The 24817-nt window shown below is 46.2% G+C and overlaps 1 protein-coding gene across 2 annotated transcripts; it reads left to right on the top strand.

Moving 5' to 3' along the window:
• Nucleotides 1–12605: 12605 nt before the first annotated feature.
• Nucleotides 12606–21374, top strand: Znf146 (zinc finger protein 146). 2 transcript variants are annotated; one of them, XM_057757234.1, is made up of 2 exons: nt 12606–12688; nt 18820–21374. In XM_057757234.1, exon 2 carries the CDS (start codon nt 19581–19583, stop codon nt 20457–20459), a length of 879 nt encoding a protein of 292 aa, XP_057613217.1. In that variant the 5' UTR covers nt 12606–12688; nt 18820–19580; the 3' UTR covers nt 20460–21374. The 2 variants fall into 2 exon arrangements, with proteins under 2 accessions (XP_057613217.1, XP_057613209.1); XM_057757226.1 differs by having other exon boundaries at nt 12612–12695.
• Nucleotides 21375–24817: the final 3443 nt, after the last annotated feature.

The following is a 24817-nucleotide window of genomic DNA, read 5'->3' as shown; positions in this document are numbered from 1 at the left end:
AACCCATGGATATTAATCTACGTTCTATCACATGGCACTACCGCTCTTGCATTTTGCACTCCTGCGTCCTCTCTGCGTCTCCTGTGTGTCTAGCTTCCTCCTCCTCTTCTCCCCGGAAACCCCTCCCGCACTTCCTGTGTCCTCTCTGCGTCTCCTGTGTGTTTAGATTCCTCCTCTTCTCCCCGGAAACCCCTCCCGCACCTCCTGTGTCCTCTCTGCGTCTCCTGGCGTCTCCTGTGTGTTTAGATTCCTCCTCTTCTCCCCGGAAACCCCTCCCGCACCTCCTGCGTAGCTGCTGTCATTCAGCTTTTTACTGCAACAATCACAGCAATCCATCTCCGCAGACTGCACAGATATCCCAGAACCCTCTAGTCAGTGTGAACTTGTTGGTAGTGGTTGATGAGCTGTGAGCCGTGGATAAAGGCCTGCCCACATTCTCTACATTCATAAGGTTTGATGCCAGGGTGAATTCGCTGATGTTCGGTCAGCTGTGAGCTGCGGATGAAAGCCATGCCACACTCCCGGCATATGTAGGGCTTCTCATAGGTGTGGATCCTCTGGTGGTGAGTCAGCTGGGAAACACGAATGAAGGCTTTCCCACACTCCTTACATTCATAAGGCTTGTCACCTGTGTGAATTCTCTGATGTTGAATGAGGTATGAACCCCGACTAAAGGCCTTTCCGCAGTCCTTACATTCAAAGGGTCTGTCAACAGTATGAACGGTCTGATGTCGCTTGAGCTGTGCGTGCTGTCTGAAGGCTTTCCCACATTCCTTACATTCATAAGGTTTTTCCCCAGAATGAATTCTTCGATGGCGAGTGACTTCTGAGCTATAGATAAAACCCTTTCCACAGTCCTTACACTTGTAGGGCTTCTCCCCGGTGTGGATTCGCTGGTGCACGGTGAGCTGTGAGTGCTGTCTGAAGGTCTTTCCACAGTCTCTACACTGATAGGGCCTAGCCCCCGTGTGAGTTCTCCAGTGCACAGTCAGCTGGGAACTACGAAAAAAAGCCTTCCCGCAGTCTTTACAAACGTAGGGTTTTTCACCTGTATGGATTCTCTGATGCTCAACGAGGTGTGAGGCTCGCCCAAAAGCTTTCCCGCACTCCTTACACTCAAAAGGCTTTTCAGCAGCAGGAGTCTTCTGGTGCTGCATATGGGGTGGGGCCTGGCTAAATGCTTTCCCGCATTCGAGCGGTTTCTCCGGAGTCCTGCAGCTCTGATGTAACAGGGCGGCGGATGTGTGAGGCTTGAAAGCAGGCATGCTTCCGTAGGGGATTTCCACTGGCTTGAGATGGCACTCCTGACTCCATGGCTGTCTCTCAAACTGGTCTCTGCATGCCCTGTCGTCCGTGCCATGGGAGTCCTCAAGGCCACAGCTCTGAAAGCTCTTCACTTCCTCCCTTTTAAAGGACTCTATTTCCAAAAGTCCTTGCTGTGGAACTCCATCAGCCCTTGATGCCACGCCTGGAAACCAGAGAAAAACAACTACAAACTATTTTTTACCATGAGGCATGAAAACACCACAGAAAATATGGAGACAGAATGAAAATTTTCACCATAAAAAAATTGACTTACTATGTCTCAAATACTGAGCAGTTTTTTGAGGGCACAAATATGGTAGAAGCATACATGCTGCCAGACTGGGGCAAGAAAATAAATTAAGTCTGAGGATCCTGGTTCTGAAATCGACCGGAGTCACCCAGCAAATGCATTACTAGTACACCAGTCCCAGCGTCCTCCTGGCGTGTGCACATGTCTATGAGCAAAGCAGAGACATCTGAACAGACATACTAACTATACGCATGAGAATTAAGTCCCTTATTCAAAGACCTCAGACCAAATCAAAGAGGAAACAACAGGGCTGGGCAGAGGGCTCAGCAAGATGCTTGCCACCAAGCCTGCCAACCTGACTTGATCTCCAAGGTCCACCCGGTGGCAGGAAAGAACTGATACCTGCAAGTTGACTTTTGACTTCTACATATGAATGAACACACACACTAAATAAACGTAAGAATTATTTATTTAGGAATCTCTTGCCGGGCGGTGGTGGCGCACGCCTTTAATCCCAGCACTCGGGAGGCAGAGGCAGGCGGATCTCTGTGAGTTCGAGACCAGCCTGGTCTACAAGAGCTAGTTCCAGGACAGGATCCAAAGCTACAGAGAAACCCTGTCTCGAAAAACCAAAAAAAAAAAAAAAAAAAAAAAAGAGAAAGTTCTACCATGAGAAGAGGTAAGAGCTGGGAGGGCCTGCTGCCAACACTCAGATTGGCCCTTGTCGTACACCTGCCTGAGTTTGAGGAGGCAATAAAAAGTCCTGTGCCCCGAGACTGGATGTGGGGGACTTTTCCTGGGGCTTTGAATGTTGTATTCACAAGACAAGGATCACTGATGTATACAACACATCCAATAACAGACTGGTCCGCACCGGGCCCGGGGAGAACTGCATTGTGCTTATTGACGGCACTCGGAAGGTCAGAGTCCCACTACACACTGCAGCCCAGGCCAAGCTAACTCCTGAGGAGGAAGGGATTGTACAGCTTTTCTGCTTTTTCAAGGCAGGGTTTCTCCATGTAGCCCTGGCTGCCTGGCAGCAGCAGCGCACATCTTTAATCCCAGCACTCGGGAGGCAGAGGCAGACAGAGCTCTGAGTTTGTGGTCAGCCTGGGCTACAGAGGAAGGCATTTTAAACAAACAAGGATCAAGGAAAATTCAAAAGAACTGTGATGAAAGAAGAAAAGCAGCGGATTTATGGAGAAGCAGGGCAGCTTCTGCCTACATCGCCTCAGGCTAGGCTGCAGGGATGGGGCAGGAACCCGTCTGCTAGAGGGCAAGCAGCTGGAGCTCTGCCTGAGGAAAACCAAAGTACGGAAGGCAGACAGTCAGAATCTGCAACTCACAGAATAAAAGTGTTTATTCTGTGTGTGTGTGTGTGTGTGTGTGTGTGTGTGTGTGTGAGAGAGAGAGAGAGAGAGAGAGAGAGAGAGAGAGAGTGCTAGCACATGCCTTTAGTCCTAGCACTCAGGAGGCAGAGGTAGGCGGATCTCTGTGAGTTTGAGGTCAGCCTGGTCTATAGAGCTAGTTCCAGGACAGCCAGGGCTACACAGAGACACCCTGTCTTGGAGAAAAAAAAAAGAGGAAGAGGGGTGGCTCACTGGTTAAGAGCACTGGATGGCTGCCTTTCCAAAGGACATGGGTTCAATTCCCAGAACCCATATGGTGGCTCTGTAACTCCAGTTCCAAGGGGTCAGATGCTCTCTTATGGCCTCCTTTGGGAACCAGGCATGCATACGCTTCAGACATATATGTAGGCAAAACACCCATATACATAAAATAAAAATAAGCCGGGCGGTGGTGATGCACACCTTTAATCCTAGCACTTGGGGGGCAGAGGCAAGTGAATCCCTGTGAGTTTGAGGCTAGTCTGGTCTACAAGAGCTAGTTCCAGGACAGCTAGGACTGTTAACACAGGGAAACCCTGTCTTGAAAAACCAAAAAAAGAGAAAAAAATAAATAAATAAAAACAAGACAATACATATACATTAAACATTTTCCCAAATTATAACTACCTGATTTATCAACCACAGAAGGCAGAGGCAGTGGGAGGAAATATTATCTAATACAGAATATTTTTACATTTGTACTTAATGTGCACAGCCAGGCCAACGCTGACAGTCCTGCTCTGCTTCCTAACTCAGGCCTTTATTCCACAGCAGGCTTTCAGGGCTTCCTGACAATCATCCAGGCTACAGCTATCAGTAGATACATGGTACCGTTAGTCCCATGACCTCTCCCGCCAGGTTAGATCTTACTCACCTGGGTGCCAAGGTCTTGTCATATAATTTGTAACCATCCACGGCTCTTTCCCTTGCTCCAATAAGAGGATGACATCAGGCTTAGAAAAGACAAGTCCTGTTCATGGGAAGAGAAATGAGGCATGATCAGACTGTTTAAACTTCAACTCTGGGGTCTGGAGAGATGGTTCAGTGCTAAGTGTACTGGTTGCTCTTCCAGAGGATCCCAGTTCAATTCCCAGAACCCACAAGGCAGCTCACAATTGTCTGTAACTCCAGTTCCAAAGGACACAGATATACATGCAGGCAAAACACCAAACACCAATGTACATGAAATCAACAACAACAATAACATACGAACATTAAATTTCAAACACTGACCAGGCGTGGTGGTGTATGTCTTTAATCCCAGCACCCAGGAGGCAGAGGCAGGTGGATCTCTGTGAGTTCAAGGTCAGCCTGGTCTACATAGGGAGTTCCAGGACAGTCAGAGCCACACAGAGAACTCCTGTCTTAAAAAAACCAAAACCAGAAGGAAGGACTGACAGACGGAAGGAAGGAAGACAGGAAGACGGGCGGAAGGATGGATGGATGGAAGGAAGGACAGACGGATGGACAGAAGGAAGGATAGATGGATGGACGGACAGAAGGAAGGTAGGAAGGGCAGAAGGAAGGAAGGGCAGATTCCTGTTTTCTAGTGCTGAGGTAAACTGCCTACAGCCCCGTTCACCTGATGTACCTCTGACCCTTGTCCCTCCCTTTCACTGTGCTTTCTATCAGTGTGTAGCAGCCAACTCTCTCACCCCCGGGAATACCTTATCTTGCCTATACAAGGGACTTCAATAAGCCAGCAGGGGCTGCCCTCTCAAATCCCAACTGAAGGTGAGACAGCCAGCTTGTCAGTCCCAAGTACACCCCAAAGTATAGCTTGTTTTAACTGGAAAATCATGGTTTTGGTCTTTCCCCTTGCTTTAACACAGAGGACCTAGAATTCCTGACCTTCCTCCCTCCGCCTCCAAGTGCTGGGATTATGGTGTGGACCAAAGAATAGAGAGAAAAAGTGAAGACTGTTCAAAGGACAGGGAGAAGGAGGCGCCCAGTGGAATGGCTCAGTTGCAGCTTCACAAAGCCCAAAACAATTCCTAGGAAAAATGGAGAACAGACATTGAGTGAGACATTTGAAAGTGGGCTGAGAAAGTCAAAAAGGGATGGGCTGAGCCTGTAGCTCAGTGGCAGAAAGCCTCGAGTATGTAAAGCCCTGGGTTCAAGTCCTAGAATTCAAAAAACAAGTAAATCCCTAGAAATTTCAGGCCATTGTTTTTGAATTGGGATTAGAATCCATTAACCCTCCCCATCCCCTCCACTATGCCAAGTCAGCTCTGTGCCTCAGGGTTGCCTGTCCCTGGCTTTCCCATTATGCTTGGCAGGCCACAGGTCAAGGGCGGTGAAGGTGGGGGATTTCCTAGCTCTCCCTCCCCTCTGACCTGGGAAACACATGGAGTGCTCACTGCTGCTGGCTGCTTCTTTCTGTCCCCTTCCTTTACCCCTCAGGCCAGAGGCGAACACAGCAACTCCCACTGTCTCCACTGGGGTGTCCCCTTTCCTGTGTGGCCTTACCTAGTGAGCGCAAGTGACTGAAGCTCTCCAGAGTCACGTCTCTGTACAGGTCCTTCTGGGCAGGGCCCATACACTTCCATTCTTCCTCCGAGAGCTCCACGGCCACATCCCTGAATGTCACCATTTCCTGAGACGATAGATATTTACATATAACTAGTGAATTAAAGAGTTATTTTTTTTTCTTTTTTTTTCAATTTTGAGACAGGGTTTACTCTGTGTAGCTCCGGCTGTCCTGGAACTCATTCTGTAGACCAGACTGGCCTCGAACTCACAGAGATCTGCCTGCCTCTGCCTCCTGAGTCCTGGGACTGAAGGTGTGCGCCACCACCAGCTTATGATAGACATAAGTTTTTGTATATCATTTCTGACAGCATGACATTATAAGTATGGGTGTTTTGTCTGCATGTATGTCTGTGCGTCACCTGTGTGCCTGGTGCCTGTGCAAGTCAGAACAGGGCTTCTGATCCCCTGGAACTGTAGTTAGAGGGCTGTGAGCCACCATGTGGGGGCTGGGAAATGCATGCAGATCCTCTAGAAGAGCAGCCCGTGCTCTTAAGCATAGAGCCATCTCTCTCGCATGAAATACTTTTCTTAAAAGGGAGTGACATGGAACAGCGTAGGAGAGGAACTGCTGGAGTCACTGGAGAGTCACCTCATCCTCAGTCCCACTGATATTAAAAGAAAGCTTCTGTCTTCTTCATGAGAATGTATTTCCATCCCTTTGGCACCCTGTGAGAGCTTTGTAAATAGTGCCAAGAAGAGAGGAGGTAGGGAAGTAGGGAGGAGGGGCGCGTCACTTGCTCCCTGAGAGCAGGTTACAGAGGTATTTTGGCATAAGGCACGGAGATGCTCCTATGTTCTCAAGGGTTAGGAGAAATTATGGGGCTGATAAGATGACTTGGCAGCAAAGGGCACCTGCTGCCAGATCTGGTGATCTGAGTTCCATCCCTGGGAATGTGGTGAAGGGAGATAACTGACTCCCCTTCAAGTTGTCCTTAGACCTCCGAGTTTACAGACACCGCAGGACCACCAACAAAGTAACAAAGTAACTAAATGTAAACAAAGTAACTAAATGCAAATAAAGCCTGGGTGTGGTGTAGCAGGCCTTTAATCCCAGCAATCAGGAGGCAGAGGCAGACAGATCTCTGTGAGTTTGAGGCCAGCCTGGTCTAATAATGAGTTCTAGGCTAGCCAGGACTATACAGTAAGACCGGATCACAAATAAACAAACAAACAAATAAATAAAACGTAAAACAAAAATATTTGAGAGGAAATTTCAACCTACCTGAAGGGCCATAGCATTCAGAACTACCTGGCCTACTCTGATTTCTCTTTTTGGATAAGTGAAGAGTCCTAAAAAGGGAAAATGGAGATTAGAATAAAGCCCAGATGAGCTAACAGACAAGCTCAGTCCCGGAACTCGGCAGTCTGAGGACTGGGTCACAGCAAGAATCTGCAAGCACACACCTGAAGGCGTAAGTCACAAACAATCCCACACCACTTTGGAATTATGATTATTAGAGAGGTTATTTATTTTAAGGGGGAAAAACTTACAGATCACCGTCCCAGACAACAGCCCTCTGAGCAATCAGGAATGGAGCCTACTCGCTGGAAGTGGAGCCGGAAGCCAGAGTGCGAGCAGAGGGAAGTGGCCGCTTTTTTTAAAGGGAGAGAGACCACGCCCCAGTGGGCTGGTATCTCAGCGGCTATTGGCTGAAGGAGCGTAAGGAGCTCCCGCAACACACACCCACCTCCCCCAGGGAAAAGTAAAAGCGAACCAGAAATAAGGGTGGAAATGGGTTCAGACAGGGTGAAGGAAAGGCCAGTGTGTTTTATACCGGTGGGAATGATCAAGCAGAGAAAAATAAGTAACAGAGGCAATGCTGGGGCGGCATTACAGAGGGTCACAGATGGCTAGCCCTCTCCCCCCCAAAAAAACACACAGCGTTTCCAGCTACAGTGGTCAGAGACCCTCACTTGGTCCCAGCTTCAGAGTTCCAGGCCTCCAGGGTCAGGAAGGTTGACCCTGGCCTTTGTATTGGCTAGTTTTTAAGTCAACTTGACATAGGCTAGAGTCATCTGAGAGGAGAGAACCTCAAGCAAAAGCCTCCATAAGATTGGGTTTCAGGCAAGCCTTTAGGGTATTTTCTTAATTTAGTGATTGATGGGGGCAGGCCCAGCCAATTGTGCTATCCCTGGGCTGGTGGTCCTGGTTCTATGAGAAAACAGGTTGAGCAAGCCCACAAGAGAGTCCTGTTTGTTGGGGTTTTCTGTGTCGTCCCCCCCACCTCCATTCCCCACAGCCAGCAAGTCCCAAAAAAAAATCACACATAGATCTCTATAAGTTATAAAGCTGATTGGCCCATTAGCTCTAGCCTCTCATTGGCTAACTCTCACATCTTGATTAACCCATTTTTCTGATCTATATTAGCCATGTGGCTCAGTACCTTTTTTCAGTGGGGCAAATCACATCCTGCTGCTTCAGTGGTCTAGGCAGGAGTGGGAGGAATGAACTTCCTCCTTCCCAGAATTCTCCTGTTCTCATTACATCATTTCTACTTCCTGTCTGGTTTTCCCGCCTATATTTCCTGCCTGGCCAATCAGCGTTTATTTAAAACATGATTGACAGAATACAGACAATTCTCCCGCACCACACAAGGAGCAAGTCAGTTGGCAGCACCCCCCCCCCATGACTTCTGCATCAGCTCCGGCCTCCAGGTTCCCGTCCTGACTTCCTTAGATGGAGAACTGTGGCATGGAAATGTAAGCACAACAAACCCTTCCCCTCACAAGCTGCTCTTGGCCATGGTGTTTCATCACAGCATAAAAACCCGAAGATAGAGCCGGGCGGTGGTGGCGCACGCCTTTAATCCCAGCACTCGGGAGGCAGAGCTCAATGGGCCGTTCTTTTTTTTTTTTTTTTTTTTTTTGGTTTTTCGAGACAGGGTTTCTCTGTGACTTTGGAGCCTGTCCTGGAACTAGCTCTTGTAGACCAGGCTGGTCTCGAACTCACAGAGATTCACCTGCCTCTGCCTCTCAAGTGCAGATTAAAGGCGTGCGCCACCACCACCCGGCTAATAGGCCGTTCTTTGGGAGCTTAGGAAACCAGAATGCTGAGAGACACACAGATGACGAAGATCTGGCTTGGGAAACATAAAGACATTATCTTGAACTGAGAATCTGTAAGGTCTGGACAGCTGGGACTGAAGAATCAGCCGTGATGAACAAGAGAACAAGAGACTAGAACCACTGAAGTGAAACTTTTGTTTTCCTGGGACAATTGACGTGGTCAGCAGCTGCTGAGACATTGGCGGGGATTAAGGAGAGACCAGCAGCACTGAGATGAAACCTTCGGGAAGTGTTTCCTCAGGGTGAGCACACAGAAGCTGTGTTCCAGAGGCGTCCAAGGTTGAACCACAGGTTGGCATGTGTAAGAGTCTCCCCAGTGGTACTTTTTCTGAAGGCATGAAAAGGTCAGGGAGGATGGCTGGGGTTTGGCACTGGGAGAGGCCAGGAGAGACCATTAGTGAAGACGCAGCCTCAGTAGCAGCTGGAGCCCAGCACTGAAGAGGTCACAGGTAGCTGAGAGGTGGAACCAGGAAGAGAGCTCAGGAGAGGCTATTGATGAAAGTGCAGGTCAGTTTGCAGCAGACTCTAGTGCCATGGGTCACAAACACATACAGCCCCAAAAATTAATTGTAAAAAGAAAAAAGAAATCGGGACGTTGGTGAAAGATGAATAAGGTTTGGGCTGGAGAGATGGCTCAGTGGTTAAGAGCACTGTCTGTTCTTCCAGAGGTCCTGAGTTCACTTCCCAGCAACCACATGGTGGCTCACAACCATCTGTAAAGAGATCTGGTGTCCTCTTCTGGCCTGCAGGCATACGTTCAGACAGAATACTAAGAATACTGTATACATAATAAATAAGTAAAATCTTTAAAAAAAAACTTAAAAAAAGATGAATAAGTTTTGAAGGTAGTGCACCAATGCCATCAATCAGCTTTAGACAGGGCGCTGTGAAAAGCATTTGCTGTTCTTGTGAAGGACCTGAGCTCAGTTCCTAGTGCCCCTGCCAGGCGGCTGGCTACTCCGGTTCCACAGCATCTGGTGTGCTTTTCTGGCCTCCTTGGCACCTGTATTATGTGGTGTACACGCCACATCAACCTGACCCAAACTAGAGTCACCTAGGAAAAGGGGACCTTGGTACCAGGCAAGCACATGGTGCATTTACACACATGTAGGCAAACACTTGTACATATAAAATCTAAAAACCAAAAAAAGAGAACATATCATATGGAATTCTTTTGTTGCTTTTGTTGGTTTTTCGAGACAGGTTTCTCAGTAGCTATTGAGCCAGTCCCGGAACTCACTCTGTAACCATGGTGGTCACAGACTCACAGAGATCTGCCTGCCTCTGCCTCCTGAGTGCTGGGATTAAAGGAGTGTGCCGCCATCACCCGGCAAAAAAAGGAACATATGGAATTCTATCTTTTTTTTTTTTTAAAGGATTTATTCCAGAAGAGGACACCAGATCTCATTACAGATGGTTGTGAGCCACCATATGGTTGCTGGGAATTGAACTCAGGACCTTTGGAAGAGCAGCCGGTACTCTTAACCGCTGAGCCATCTCTCCAGCCCTGATTTTCTATCTTTGTAACATTTTCAAGTCTAAAACAATTTCAAAACTTTAGGGAAAACAATTTTTTTTTTTTTTTTTTGGTTTTTCGAGACAGGGTTTCTCTGGTTTTGGAGCCTGTCCTGGAACTAGCTCTTGTAGACCAGGCTGGTCTCAAACTCACAGAGATCCGCCTGCCTCTGCCTCCCGAGTGCTGGGATTAAAGGAGTGTGCCACCACCGCCTGGCTAGGGAAAGCAATTTAACCCGCATTAGGGAAGCAAAGAGGTGGATATGGGACCTTCAGCTTATCTTCAGGCGCTCAGCTTGTGCTCTCAGGATCAATAGTGGGTGTCAGATCATTCTGGGGGTGGTGAGGGGATTCTGTTGAGAAAGCATGCTCAGAGAAGCAAGAGTTTCGGGGAAAGGAGAACGAAACCTGATGCACTCTCAGCTTGGCTTCTGGATGTCAATAGCTAGCCACTCAGCTTTAGGCTCAGCTCTTCGTCGCCTTCTGAGAAGAGGGTCAGAAGAAAGGGATGAGTGGCCGGGGCAGTTTTGGATAGCTGTACAGTACAGGGGATGGAGGTCAGAAAAGACTGGCATTCAGATCAAGCTCAGTGTCAGATGGTAAAACTGAGGTCATTACTGTCCAAGGCCAGAATGTGCCCAAACTTCACAGGGTCTGTTGTGGCTGGAGCAGCAGTCATAGATAGACACACCCACTGACACACTTGGCTGCTGCAAGATATGTCACACCAATACAACAAATAGCATGTCAACTCATCACTTTTTAGAAATTTTGTGTTTTTTTTTTTTTTGGTTTTTCGAGACAGGGTTTCTCTGTAGCTTTGGAGCCTGTCCTGGAACTAGCTCTTGTAGACCAGGCTGGTCTCGAACTCACAGAGATCCGCCTGCCTCTGCCTCCCAAGTGCTGGGATTAAAGGCGTGAGCCACCACCGTCCGGCTAGAAATTTTGTTTTTATCTTTGTGTGTGTGCACATATACAGTCACATGTGTGCCATACCAGTTATGTGGAGGGCAGAGTAGAGTCCTGGCTGTTGGTTCGAACCTTCCAACTTGTGGTCTAACACTGCTACACACTCCAGGTTAGTTTATCTGAAAGCTTTGGGAGACCCTGTCCTGGAATCCTGTAGGAGCTGGGATTAAGGAGAATTGCAGACACACTACAGCAACTGACGTTGATGTGGGTTTTGGGGACCCAAACTCACATTCGCATACTTCGCCCTAAGAACTTTACCCACTTAGGCATCTCTCCAGCACCCACCTTCCACCTCCCGCCCCCAGACAGGGTTTGTTCTACAGTGTATCTCAGGCCGCCTGGATTTTGAGATCCTCAGGAGCCGAAATGCTGGGATTACAGGAGTATATATCACAACACGCAGCTTCATTCATCCATTCTCGAGACAGAAAAGGAATCAGTCACAGTTAGATACCTCCATCCCCTCCACAGCCAGATTGCACATCACTGAGATACAGTCACTTCCCCTGTCCACTAACGTCCCTAAAGGCCCTCCCTACACAGTCACAATCACACATGGTGGCACTTAGAAAGCACAGTACTCGACACCATCCAGCCATAATTGAACAGTCACTCTGGAGACAATCATTAGCAAAGACAGTCCACACCTGCATGCACAGCGTCACCCTGCCACAGAGTCCTTCCCTCTCCCTCTCCCTTCTCCCCAAAGGACACAGTAAGGATGCCCATGCAGTGCCGATGCAGAACCACAGACCCAGAACACTGCTATACACACACAGTACTGCTACTCAAGGTCACTTAACCCACAGAGACAAACACCGGTGATAGTTACAACTATATTCACACCCCACAGGAATAAAGGCTATCGGGCACATAACACACTACAGGACCACGCGATGCTATTTCCACAATCACAAGATTCCGGCACCACAACACACAGCATCACAATACGTCTGCACAGCAACGATCAGCTATACATCTTGGAGTCAGGTGATTTCAACCGCACACTTAAAGCATTCATAACCGGTCACGCTGCCACAATAAAAGCGACACTTAGAATCCTGCAGCCCGGGACTGCTCCCAAATACACAGCCCTGAGGCTCGCGACACTCCCGGTCTCCGCCCAGGACTCCCAGACCCCTCACCTATGGTCTCCTAGAACGCGCGCGCGCGTCCGGTTCTGCCAAAGCTAAAGAGTCCACCAAATTGAGATGCAAAGTCAGCTCGCTAAGGGCTCTGGGAAGCGTAGTCCAGAACCCCACCAGCCACGGACAAGATGTCGTCCTTTTACCTTGGAGTTTGAGCTCAGGCTGTTTCTATAGCGTCCGTGAGGTATCAAAGAGGAAGCCCCCACTCCGAACATCCCACCAGATGTGAACTTTTTTGGGTCCAAATGACGACAATCTACCCAAAGAAACTCCAAAACACAAGAAGAGGCGGCCGCAATGCCTTGTGGGAAATGTAGTCCAAGGCCGGAAAAAGCCGTGTTACCGATAATAGACGACAGCCTGGCCGGGCTTCGGTGAACAAATCCCGGAGCTCCGCGGAGACTTCTGGGAGTGCTCGCTTGCTCTCGGAGTGCGCAGACGCAGGGCAGCGAGTGGACATTTTGGTCTTTGTCCGCGGGTCAGCGCGGCCTCTGGATCCACGTGGCGCCAAAGTAGGAGGTGGGATCTGGGCGTCCTGGGTCGGTGGGGCCGGGGACGTTGGAGGGAAGGGCTTCCGAGCTTTGGTGGCGTGGCGCGGGGGTCGGGGTGGGCTTAGAGCGTCGGGGCCTTCGTGGGGGACGGAGATGGGGGCCTCGCGAGCGTTTGGACGTTTGCGACCGAATCTGACCGCAGAGTTGGACCCGTTGTTTGGGATTGTCGAGTGAATGTGCAGCTGGGTGTGGATTATGGGTGGCTGTGCTTTACGAGGCGGCGTGGGGACCGGGGTTGGAAGATCACGTCTGCGCCGTAGTTCCTGTGTCGAAAGTGCTGATCATTATAACGGGGCCATCTTCCCGAAGAGCATCCGTTTTATTTGAAGACTTGCGAGGAGGACGAAGCTAAGGAGTGAATAATTTTAAAGCAGTATTTATTAAGAGTGAGTTTTCTAACCAGGAAGTTGAATTTTGTAATAAAACCTTAATATAAATGTTTAGGTTTTAAAAAAACGATTTTTATACTAAAGCGCAATTAATAATGGAGATTATTCTGACATGCTTAATTATAAAAACAGTTTGGCATTTTTTTCTTTCGGTGGTGTCTGCCGCAGACTTCATTTCTAACTTTGAGGTATAGAGCTGCCAGGCAAATTCGCATTTCCTTTTGAGGAGCGTCATTCCACTAAAAACCCAGGATTAGAGAGTTGAAGTTTAGGTTAGGCACAGTTCCTCACTTCAGATTGTTTTATTTACGTGTGTTTGCGTGGACATACTTGCCTAATGCCTATGTGTGGAGATCTGAGAACAATTTTGGAATCGTTCTGTCTTCCCACGGTGTGAGTTTTGGGGTCGAATTCAGGTTGTCAGGCTTGGAAGCGAACGCCTTTTACCCGCTTAGCCATCTCATTGGCCCAAGTTCCTCGTTTTTTTTTTTTTTTTTTTTTTTTAAAGAAAATGTAGTTGCTGTTCTTGATCATAGAAGTCATAACTCCATGAGCCCAGCTCTGTGAATTATGTAGCATATGGAAAAAAACTACTTCTGCCTGCGGTCGTTGAAGACATTACCAGCATTGGCCTTTCTTTAAATGGTAAAAGTAAAACAATTGAGTACCTAATTAAAATTTGCAGGTCTAAATTCACCAGTGGTAGAGCCCCTACCTAGCGTGTACAAGGTACCGAGTCAGTCCGCAGCACCACCAAAAAGTGGTAGCAGTCAACGCTCACATCCTAGCTGCTTTCCTTTGGGGGAGTTTCTTGTTTTGCGTTTTCGAGACAGGGTTTCTCTAGCCCTGTAGACCAGCCTGGCCTTGAACTCTGATTCTCCTGCCTTTGCCTCCCTAGTGCTGGGATTAAAGGCATGCACCACTACCACCTGGCCTATATTCTGTTATTTTTGAAATCATATAAATTACATGTCTTCCTTCCCTTTCCTCCCTTTATTTGGATGCTCAAGTGCAACATCGTGCGTGCGGAACTCAGGATAACGGAAGGAGTTGGTTCTTCTTCCACTGCGTGGGTAGAGAAGATTAAACTCAGCATTTCAGGCTTGGTAGCAAAGCAGGTACCTTTATTTGAGCCACCTTGCTTGCTCCAGAGTTGGGTGTTTTTAAAAATTTCCTGAGACGGTATTGTTTAGCATAGGCTGGCTTTGAACTGGCAGTGTGGTAGCTGAGGCTGATCTCTTCCTGCCTACCTCCTGAACTCTGGAGTTACAGGGGTGTACCTCCAGTTTATGTGTTGCTAGGGCATGAACCTAGGGCTTCCTGTGCTAGGCAAGCAGTCTTCCATCTGAGCCACACATCCTTATCCTCAAGATATTTTAATTCCGACTTAGAAATCACAAGAGGAAAAAAGGCACCTGGGACTTTGAGAGCATGTGTGTGGGCTTGTCAGAGAGCTGCTTTCCATTGTCTCTGCAGCAGTCATAACACCGGTGCGCTTTGGAGCCATTGTCTGCGAAGGATGCTAAGGAACCTCAGAGGGTGTTTATTGAGGGGCACCTGACAGGATTCCAAGAGATGATGTGAAACTTGCCACAAGGATGCAGTAACTTAGGGTAGCTTTTTTGTAAAAAGTTTAATAGTTTAAGATTCCCAGAAAATGTCTGGCAGAGGAATGAGTCCTTACATGGAAAAAAAAAACAAAAAAAACCCTAAGCCTATAACCCTAGCATCTCAGGGTCTGAGACAGGAACAATATGAGTGAGCCACCATGCCTGGCTTATTATGTGGGTGCTGGAACCCACACTAAGGCCCTCATGCAAGCACTCCACTGAAATGAACCAGTGACCCAGCCTCTCTGTAGTTTCTACAAAATAACAATGAACCAGCCTGGGCCTGAATGTCTCAAATAATAATAAGAAACCCTGTCTCAAAAAACCAAAACTGAAAAATAAACAAAAACCCATACATTTTAAAAAATGTGAACACTCACACCTCCAAATGACACCCAAATAAAGCACATGTTGATGGACAGGATCCTGACATCATAAAGATGCTGCTTTCCTCTACATTACTTTATAAATCTAATACATCTCAATAGCACTGTTGGGGGGACATTCTCCTTCCCCCAAAAACTAGACAAGCATTTAGTTAGGGACTTTCTTACAGTTTCTGAGGGCGAGTCCATGACCCTTATGGTGAGGAACACGCCTGCAGGCAGGCAGGCATGGCGCTGGAGCAGTAGTTGACAGCTTTTATCTTTTTCTTCTTTTTTTTCTTTTTAAGTTTTTTTTGTTTTTTTTTGTTTTTCGAGACAGGGTTTCTCTGTGGTTTTGGAGCCTGTCCTGGAACTAGCTCTTGTAGACCAGGCTGGTCTCGAACTCACAGAGATCCGCCTGCCTCTGCCTCCCGAGTGCTGGGATTAAAGGCGTGCGCCACCACCGCCCGGCTCTTTTTAAGTTTTTAAAAAACTTATGTGCATTGGCATTTTGCCTGTATGACCGTGTCAGGTACCCTGGAACTGGAGTTACAGACAGTTGTGAGCAACCATGTGGGTACTGGGTATTGAACCTGGGTCCTCTGAAAGAGTGGCCAGTGCTCTTAACCACTGAGCCATCTCTCTAAGATGTAGGCAAAGAGAGAGCAAGACTGGACCTGGTGTGGGCTTTTGAAACCTTAAAACCCATGCCCAGTGACACACCTCCTCCAGCACTCACAGGAGCAGCAATTGCTTTTAACTGCTGAGCTGTTGCTCTGACCCTCTGTGTGTGTTGTTTGGTTTTGTGTTTGTACAGTTGTGTGCACTATATCACACATGTGGAGGTCAGAGACAACTTGGTTCTTTCCTTCCACTGTGTAGATGCATGGGATCAAACTCAGGCGTGGCTATAGGTCCCTTTTTCTACTGAGCCATCTTACCAGCCTTTATATTTCTTGGTCATCTCATGCCATTCTGAGTTCTGTTTTATTCAATGATAGCATGTTGCTGTCTGGAAATATAATTTGTTATGGTTATGTTATTAGTTACATGATTAGGTTATTAATGATTGTAAAAAATGTCATCGTATCCAGAGTCAGGAGTTCAAGTCCAGTTTGGGATATATGAGACTTTGCCAATAAACCCAAAACCATACTTTTTTTTTTTTTTTGGTTTTTCGAGACAGGGTTTCTCTGTGGTTTTGGAGCCTGTCCTGGAACTAGCTCTTGTAGACCAGGCTGGTCTCGAACTCACAGAGATCCGCCTGCCTCTGCCTCCCAAGTGCTGGGATTAAAGGCGTGCGCCACCACCGCCCGGCAAAACCATACATTTTTTATAAAAGGTCATAGTTATAGGTTATATATATGGAGCTTATTCATTGTTCAAGTACCCAGTGGACCCTTTCAAATTAGGTACAACATTGTATACTGAATTGGGAAGGCAGGGGCAGAAGGATCCAGAGATCAAGGCAAGCCCTCACTACATAGCCAAGTTTGAAGTCATCTTTGGCTACAAGAGAGCCTGGCTCCTTTGACCCTTCAAAATTTGCTGGTTGTGAAACACATGCCTATGATGTGTGAGACAGAGGCAAAAGTATCTACGCAAGTTCAAGGCTACTTTGGTCTACATTGCAAGTTCTGTATCAGTCAAAACTACTTGGCCAGGACCTTGTTTCAGAACAAAAGAATCAAAAACAAAGATAGAGTTTCTATTCTTTGAGTTCTTTTCTTAATCAGCTTTATCCTTCTTTTTTTGTTTTTTTTTTGTTTGTTTTTTTTCAAGACAGGGTTTCTCTGTGGTTTTGGAGCCTGTCCTGGAACTAGCTCTTGTAGACCAGGCTGGTCTCCGCCCAGCCAGTCTTTATATCTTTTCTTCCACCATCTTTCACTCCCTTTTCTTAGGTACTTGACTCCCTTCACTTTTTTCCAGGTAGTTTGTGATACAAATGAGCTTGTTTGACATTTGCATCTTTGTGCCTGCGTTTTCTGTTCCTCCAGTAAGCTCTTTATGCTTTGAAAAATCTACCACATGGTTTGCATTTATAGAAAGTCAGGAGATGCTCAGTGGATAAAGGTACTGCCACCAAGCGTAACAACTGGAGCCCCGCCTGTAGAAGGAAAGAACCAACTTCTGCAAAGTGTTCTCTGTGGGCTTGTGTCAGCTGAGTGATAATTACCCTGTTTTTGTGTGGTCATTTAATCCTGTTGAATAATTTCTCATTGTTACACAATTTATTAATTAAATGGAAAAACTTAATTTTTTAGGAGTATTCTCATGAATATCAGTGTGTTTTTTTTGTTGTTGTTGTTCGTTTTTTGTTTTGTTTTTACCCAGATATTCTCTGTTAAGGGTTTTTGTCTCAAATTTAGAGATAGTGATTGCATGGATTTTCTTTATTCTGGAACATGGGCTATCACAATCTCTGTAAGCACAATTCTCATACACAGTTTTATTTTTGTTTCTTGAGACTGAGTGTCTTGTAGCTCAGGGTAGTCTTGGACTCATTATGTGAACAAAGGTGGTTTGAGCTGATCATCCTGCCCCCTCCTAGGTTACAGGAGTGCACAAACCTGGCAAGTTTTTTCTTTTTTCCTTTTTTTTTTGAGGGTTTAATTTAGAACTTTACGAATACTAAGCAAACATGCGTCTGAGCTATATACTAAACAATCTGAAATTTTATTGTTCATAATGGGGAATATGAAGTAAAAATATAATTACATATACTCCCCCTTCCTCCAGCCCCTCCCATGTCTTCCCCCTGCTCCCTTCCAGATTCATGGCCTCCTTTTCTTCTCTATATATGTATGTGCTCAGTCCATTTCTAGTGTTACTTGAATGTATATGATTTCAGGGATGACCAGTTGGAACTGACTCGCCAGAGAGAGGGCTTATCCCTAGGGAGGACGATTTTCCTTTTCCTAGTCCTCCTTAGTTGCCTGTGCTCCTTTGTTAGGGTGGGTCTGATGAGGTCTGTCCCTGCATGTCTGCATGTCTGTTGGTGTCACACTGTTCAAGCCCTGTTTAGACAGCCTTTGTTGAGTATCAAAGGTAAAGCCGCCCTGTATTCCTAGGAGACAATCTTACAGCAGTTTTCCCGATCCTCTGGCTCTTACCATCTTTCCACCCCATCTTCCACTATGTTCCTGGAGCCTTTGGTGCAAGAGTTGTGTCTGTTGGGGCTGGGCACTCCACGATCAGCTGTTCTCTGCGTTTTGACCAGTTGGGTTTTCTGTGATGCTCCCATCTGTTGTAAAGAGAAGTGTATTTGATGATGGCGGGAGCCACACTTAGCTGTGTATGTAAGGATAAATATTTAGAGTGTAGTTAGTGATTGGGCTGCTTTAGTAAAGTGGGAGTAGTAAGTTTTCCTCTTAAGACCCCAGGTAGTTGGCTAAGTTTCCAGTACCTGACCTTCTCCCCACTGTCGAGCATGCCTTAAGTCCAGTTAGACAGCTATTGGCTACTACCAAGGTATGAGTGCTACTGCTGTACCCTCAGGGATATCTTGCCATGTTGGTTATTGTTATGGTTCATAGGTGTAGCTGCGTGGGATTATTGGTTGCTTCCCTCTCTCCGAAGGTTGCATAGCACCATCTAATACTATGAAAACTAACAGTAGGTAATCGGGGCTATTTAGGTCGTACTAAGCAACCTACAGGAAGTATTTGTTGAGTGTTCACCATATACTACCTATGCTCCTTTAACTAATTCCCTGTTGTCTGTTGTAGACGCAGCTGAGAAATGCCAAGTACGTAGAGCGACGTTGAGATCTGGGAGGCCAGTGAATCCACCGAGGAAAGTGGTGAATGCAAGGAAACTGGACGCTCCTTTCTCTGCTCACAGACTTCATTTCTTTTCTTTTTTTCAGAGTAGACTTCGCTTTTTAAAAGGCAGAACGTTTTTCAATGTTCAAGCTTCGAGCTTGAAACACGCTTTAGATTTAAACAGGAAGTTGTATGGGAAAGAATTATGTGTTTTTCTAGAGTTTGGAAGTCCTCTACCATAGCCTACTCTTCCTGGTAAGAATTATCTTGGTAGAGTCTGGTGTGGAAATGCCTGCAGTTTAGACCCTGCCCATTTGTCAGTGGAACACACAGGCTAGAGGAAAAGCCTATGAATTCACCAGCTCGGGGAAGCATTTACGCACGTGTCACATCTCACTGAACCCAGAAGTCATGCTGAAAGGAAGCCCCGTGTTTCTAAGGAATATCGAAAAGCCTTTAGCTAGATGACAGATCCTAGGAAATTCATGCTGGAGAAAAACAAGGGAAATTTGCAAAAACAACATTGACTCTTAGAAAGGTACACTGGGAAGAAAGGTTTATACTCTTAATCCTTGTCCTTCTCTGCCTTCGCCTGAGAGGTCAGACACAGAAGCCTTAGAACTGTAAGAAATGTGGAAATATCCTCAACCAAGAGTAATCCCTCAGTTCTCAAAAGTCTCCTAATTGGAGCGAAACCTTGTGAATGTGGTAAAACTCGCATTCAGATGTCACACCTCAGTCAGCAGGGAATCTTAAGTGGGGGAAGCCCCTTTGCCTGTAAGGTATGTGGGAAACTCTTTAGCCACAAATCAAATCTTACAGAGCACGAGCATTTCCACAATAGGGAGAAACCTTTTGAATGTAACGAGTGTGGAAAGGCCTTCAGCCAAAAGCAGTATGTCATTAAGCATCAGAACACCCATACTGGAGAGAAGCTTTTTGAGTGTAATGATTGTGGAAAGTCCTTCAGCCAGAAGGAAAACCTGCTCACCCATCAGAAGATTCACACTGGAGAGAAGCCTTTTGAGTGCAAAGATTGCGGGAAAGCTTTCATCCAGAAGTCAAACCTCATCAGACATCAGAGAACTCACACGGGAGAGAAGCCCTTCATATGCAAGGAGTGTGGGAAAACCTTTAGTGGGAAATCAAATCTTACTGAGCACGAGAAAATTCATATTGGTGAGAAGCCCTTTAAATGTAACGAATGTGGAACAGCTTTTGGCCAGAAAAAGTACCTCATAAAGCATCAAAACATCCACACTGGAGAGAAGCCCTATGAATGCAATGAATGTGGAAAAGCCTTCTCTCAGCGAACGTCACTTATTGTGCACGTGAGGATTCATTCGGGCGATAAACCCTATGAATGCAATGTCTGTGGGAAAGCCTTCTCTCAGAGCTCCTCTCTCACGGTGCATGTGAGGAGCCATACAGGTGAGAAGCCCTACGGCTGTAATGAGTGTGGGAAGGCCTTTTCTCAGTTCTCAACCCTGGCCCTGCATTTGAGAATCCACACAGGTAAGAAGCCGTACCAGTGTAGTGAGTGTGGGAAGGCTTTCAGCCAGAAGTCACACCACATCAGACACCAGAAAATCCATACTCATTAAACGCTCTGAATGTCTTCAGTATGGGGAAGTGTTCATTAAGAATATACACCCCATAATGCATCAATTAGTCATTCTGAGCCTAAGCCCCACAAATCAGCCACACATTTAACATAAAATACGAACAGTGGAGAATTCCTACTGAAGAGGAAGACGTCTGTATGAGTAGAAGCCTGCACTTGACGAATGGAACACAAACACAGTTATCTACAGTTGAGAATGGAGAACAGGCTGTTACTACCGTCAGCATAGATCTGGACGTCTTCACCAGTCTAGTAAGTAAGCTGTGTTAGAAGAAACGAAATAAGTTATGATCATACAGTAATATGTAACGTGCTTTGAAGAGGACAGAGATTATAGAATAACTATGCAGGATTTAGAATATGGAAAGAATTGCTTCAGATGAATACCAAGACTGTTTGGATGCACATTGTTCTCTGAGGAGCAAAGTCACACACCACAAACTGTAAACAATAGTAGGAGACAAATGTGTAGAAACCGAAAGCAGAGATATAAAAATGCTGTACATTATACAAAGTTATGACCTTGGGAGTGAGAAAACATTCCTTGTAACATTTGAAAACACGTAGTTCTCATGAGTCATTATGCTCAGGAGGTTAGGCACCAGGAAATTTACCATTAGAGTAGCCAAATACAACCTGTTGGGAATGGAGCAGGAAAGTTTTGGGTGGACTGTTGTGCAGACATCTGGCAGAACAAGTTAGGTGTGTGTAACTGGAAGACTTCTGGAAGTGATGGGGGACTGAAGTTGCGGAATCATGCATATACTGCAGTGACCTTCTGTCAAGTTAGAATTTCCTTCTAGAAACAGCTTATCATGGTATAAATATCTGTATGGAAATGTTCACGATGCATCAGAATGCAGACCAACTCCTAAGTGAGTGAAGAAGGGAAGGGAGTGAGTGGGCGGGGCGGGAGGGCTTCAGCTTTATCCAAGCATCTTTCTCTTAAAGACTGAGTAAATATATGAAGATACTGGCTAACTTTCAGTTGTGTTATATGGATATCATGTCTTATTTTTTGTACTTTTCTGTATTTTTCAAAATAAGAATGGAGGTAAAGGTGGGAACTCTGTACCTGTAGAAATGTTATAGTCGATTAATTCCCAAGCAAATACCAAGCTTTTATAGAAGATATTTCTAAAACTTTAACAGTGAGTGGATGGACTTGACACTCTATGTAATGAAATTATCTATTTTATTAAAATTTAAAATGACAGCATATTTTTAAATCTTTCAACTTTATTTACTATGTTGAGTATGGTCTCATTACATTTCTAGTTTTGTAAGATCATTTGAGTGTAGGGACTTGAAAGAACTTTGTTTAGTGTATGGGCATCATTTTGACATTCAATGTTTCATTCCCTGTTTTGACAGACACTTGTTTCTTTTCCCAAGAGGTGCTGGGTGAGTGGCTCAGACTTTTTGGGCCTTCCTGAACATTTTTACAATTCCATCTTTGTTATCACAATATAATTTGGTACCGCATATATATTGATGGGGCTGGGTCCACACGCATTGCATTGGGGATGTGGATGTTTATGGGACTAAAAGTGCACACCATCATGACCAGGGTGTTTTGTTTTGTTTTTTTTTTGTTTTGCATGGTTTCAAGGAAATGGGGTTTAGGTCCTATGCTTGTGAGGCAAGGACCTTATTGACAGCTAGCTCCCAGCCTTGGGGCTCTTTTACGTTTTGTGCAGTATGTGTGTGTGTGTGTGGGATGCATACCAGGTTAGGGGAATCTTGTAGAATTTGGTTCACTGCCTCCACCATGTGGATTCCAGGAGCTTAAACTCGGGTCCTTAAATTTGATGTCAAGCCCCTTTATATGCTGACCTGTCTTGCTGTCCCCCTCCCCATATATCAAATGTTAATATACATCTACATATGTTAATCTCAGAACTTTTAAAACATTTATTCATGTGGCTGCATTACTATGTATCTTTTTTTACTGTGGTGGCATAACTGGTTCATATGCCTAGATACATTAGCAGATCCTTGTCCCTCCAAATATGATGTCTCTGGCCCCCTTTACTTGACCTGCTTAGCTGTGTGATTCTGTCACGCAGTCAGCCTTGATCGTAGTAATGCAGTGACCACATAACCAGGAGGTCGCTGAGTTCCTCCCCCCTGGAGTTTCCCTCTGCAGATGCTCAACCTCAGTGCACAGTAGAGTCCCTGCTGGGTTTATCATTGTTCTCTGGCTTGTGATTCATTATGTTTTGGATGGGTTCTGGCTATTTGCATTGCTAACAAGGTCCCAAGGGGTTATAAAGAGACACTTCAGAAACTACCAGTCTAACCATTTCTAATTTTGTGTGTGTGGGGGGGAGATAAAACTTTTCACGTCTACTTCGTGGAGACCAAATTTTGACTTAACATGACTAGAGAAAAAGAAAGCTTTGCCGGGCAGTGGTGGCGCATGCCTTTAATCCCAGCACTCAGGAGGCAAAAACAGGCGGATCTCTGTGAGTTCGAGACCAGCCTAGTCTAGAAGAGCTAGTTCCAGGAGAGAAACCCTGTCTCAAAAAACCAAAAAAGAAAAGAAAAAGAAAGCTTTGCCAAATCAAATGTTGTGTGTCCTAGGTCTGCGAGTATAGATGAGTGGCAGAATTCCTGACCAGCACACATGAGATCTTGGGTGGATCTGCCCATACGGCGAGGACAGCTTGCATGGATCAGTTCTGTTCGCCGTGTGTGTCCCGGGAGTCCATCAGACTTGGTGTCAGATGCCTTTACCTCCTGATTTCCTCACTCATCCCATTCCTAAATAATTTTATTAGCAAAACTAAGAATCCAAAAGCAATCATTTCCCTGGTAAGAACTTTTGGGTTCTGACACGAAGTCATGTTCAAAGTAGAGACCGAGAAGAAGCCGGGGTGAGCACAGTTAGAGAAAGGTGATCTGCATTGCCATGTCGGCAGTAACCAGCTTTCAGGTTCGCCCAGAGGAACAAGCGGCTGTCTCCAATATCAGTGTGGTCAGGGGTTTGTAGTTTCCAGTGCTGGCTTAGAAACCAAGAGGACAAAATGTGTGATCGACCTGTGTAGATTAAGGTGAGTGTGTTCAAGGCCAGCCTGGTCTACATGGACTGTGAGTGCGGAGTGTCACATGACAAGACAGCATTGTGCCATAGTTCATCTCCAGCACCTCATTTCCAAGCCTTGGTTAAATGAGCATGTAAATCTTAAGCCATGCTTAGCTACATAGCATACAGTAAGTGATTGCTGCTATCACAGTGAATTGGAGAGGGGAAGGGTCTGGCTTGCAGACCTCAGGAAGAGGACCCAAACTGGGCTGGTCACAACTGTTGATAGCTCCATGAGAATCCATGCCCTCATGCCCCCACACAGATACACGTAATTCTCAAAAATAAAAATGTAAAAGATGAGAAATACTTTGCTGGAAGCCTAGAGGTGACAGTGTAAAGCTTGGACCGGACTGTCTGGCCATGAATGAGCTAGGCCGTGAGGGAGCAGAAGGCTTGGGGGAGGTCTGGAGGGTGTATGTGCACTGCCCCGGCTGTGTGATTATGTAGACGTGCCACTGAGAGCTTGCTTGGCCGGTTCTCTTGGCCAATACTAGATTTTTGAAAATTTTAAAAATTATATATATATGTGTGTATGTGTTTATGTAGAAATACGCTCATATGCTCACATGCCTGTGGAGTTGAGGTCTGGAGCTGTAAGCCCCCATACATGCTGCAGTCTCTCCAGCCTTCCTTGGGGATTTAAAAGACTTATCTTGTTTTTTTTTGTTTTGTTTTTTTGGTTTTTCGAGACAGGGTTTCTCTGTGGCTTTGGAGCCTGTCCTGGAACTCCCTTTGTAGCCCAGGCTGGCCTCGAACTCCCAGAGATCCGCCTGCCTCTGCCTCCCGAGTGCTGAGATTAAAGGCGTGCGCCACCACCGCCCGGACTTATCTTTTATGTGTATATGTATTGGCCACGTGGCATGTCACAGCACAGGTAGAAGTCAGAGGGTAACTTTGGGGAGCTGGATCTTACCTTCCACCATATAGGTCTCTGGGAATTAATTTGGCACCCAGAACTTTCCCATGCTGAACCATCTCATTGGTTCTCAGTGGCCAACTCTGGGGTCTGTGGAGGAGGTGGATTTTGAGATTCTGTGATGCCATGACTTGTGTTATCCTGCTGTGAGTTCAGTGGAGCCAAGAGTGGTGCTGACCTTTAATCCCAGTACTCAGGAGGCAGAGGCAGGAGGATTACCGAGACTTTGCAATTAACCTGGGCTGTATGATAAGATCTAGGCCATCAAGGGCTACAGAGTAGGTCTACATTTTAAAGGGGGGAGATGCTGAGCTGGTTCAGCAGTCAGAGC

The sequence above is a fragment of the Chionomys nivalis genome, chromosome 2 (assembly GCF_950005125.1).
Source record: "Chionomys nivalis chromosome 2, mChiNiv1.1, whole genome shotgun sequence".
Taxonomy (NCBI): domain Eukaryota; kingdom Metazoa; phylum Chordata; class Mammalia; order Rodentia; family Cricetidae; genus Chionomys; species Chionomys nivalis.
This window is presented reverse-complemented; position numbering and strand designations above follow the sequence as displayed.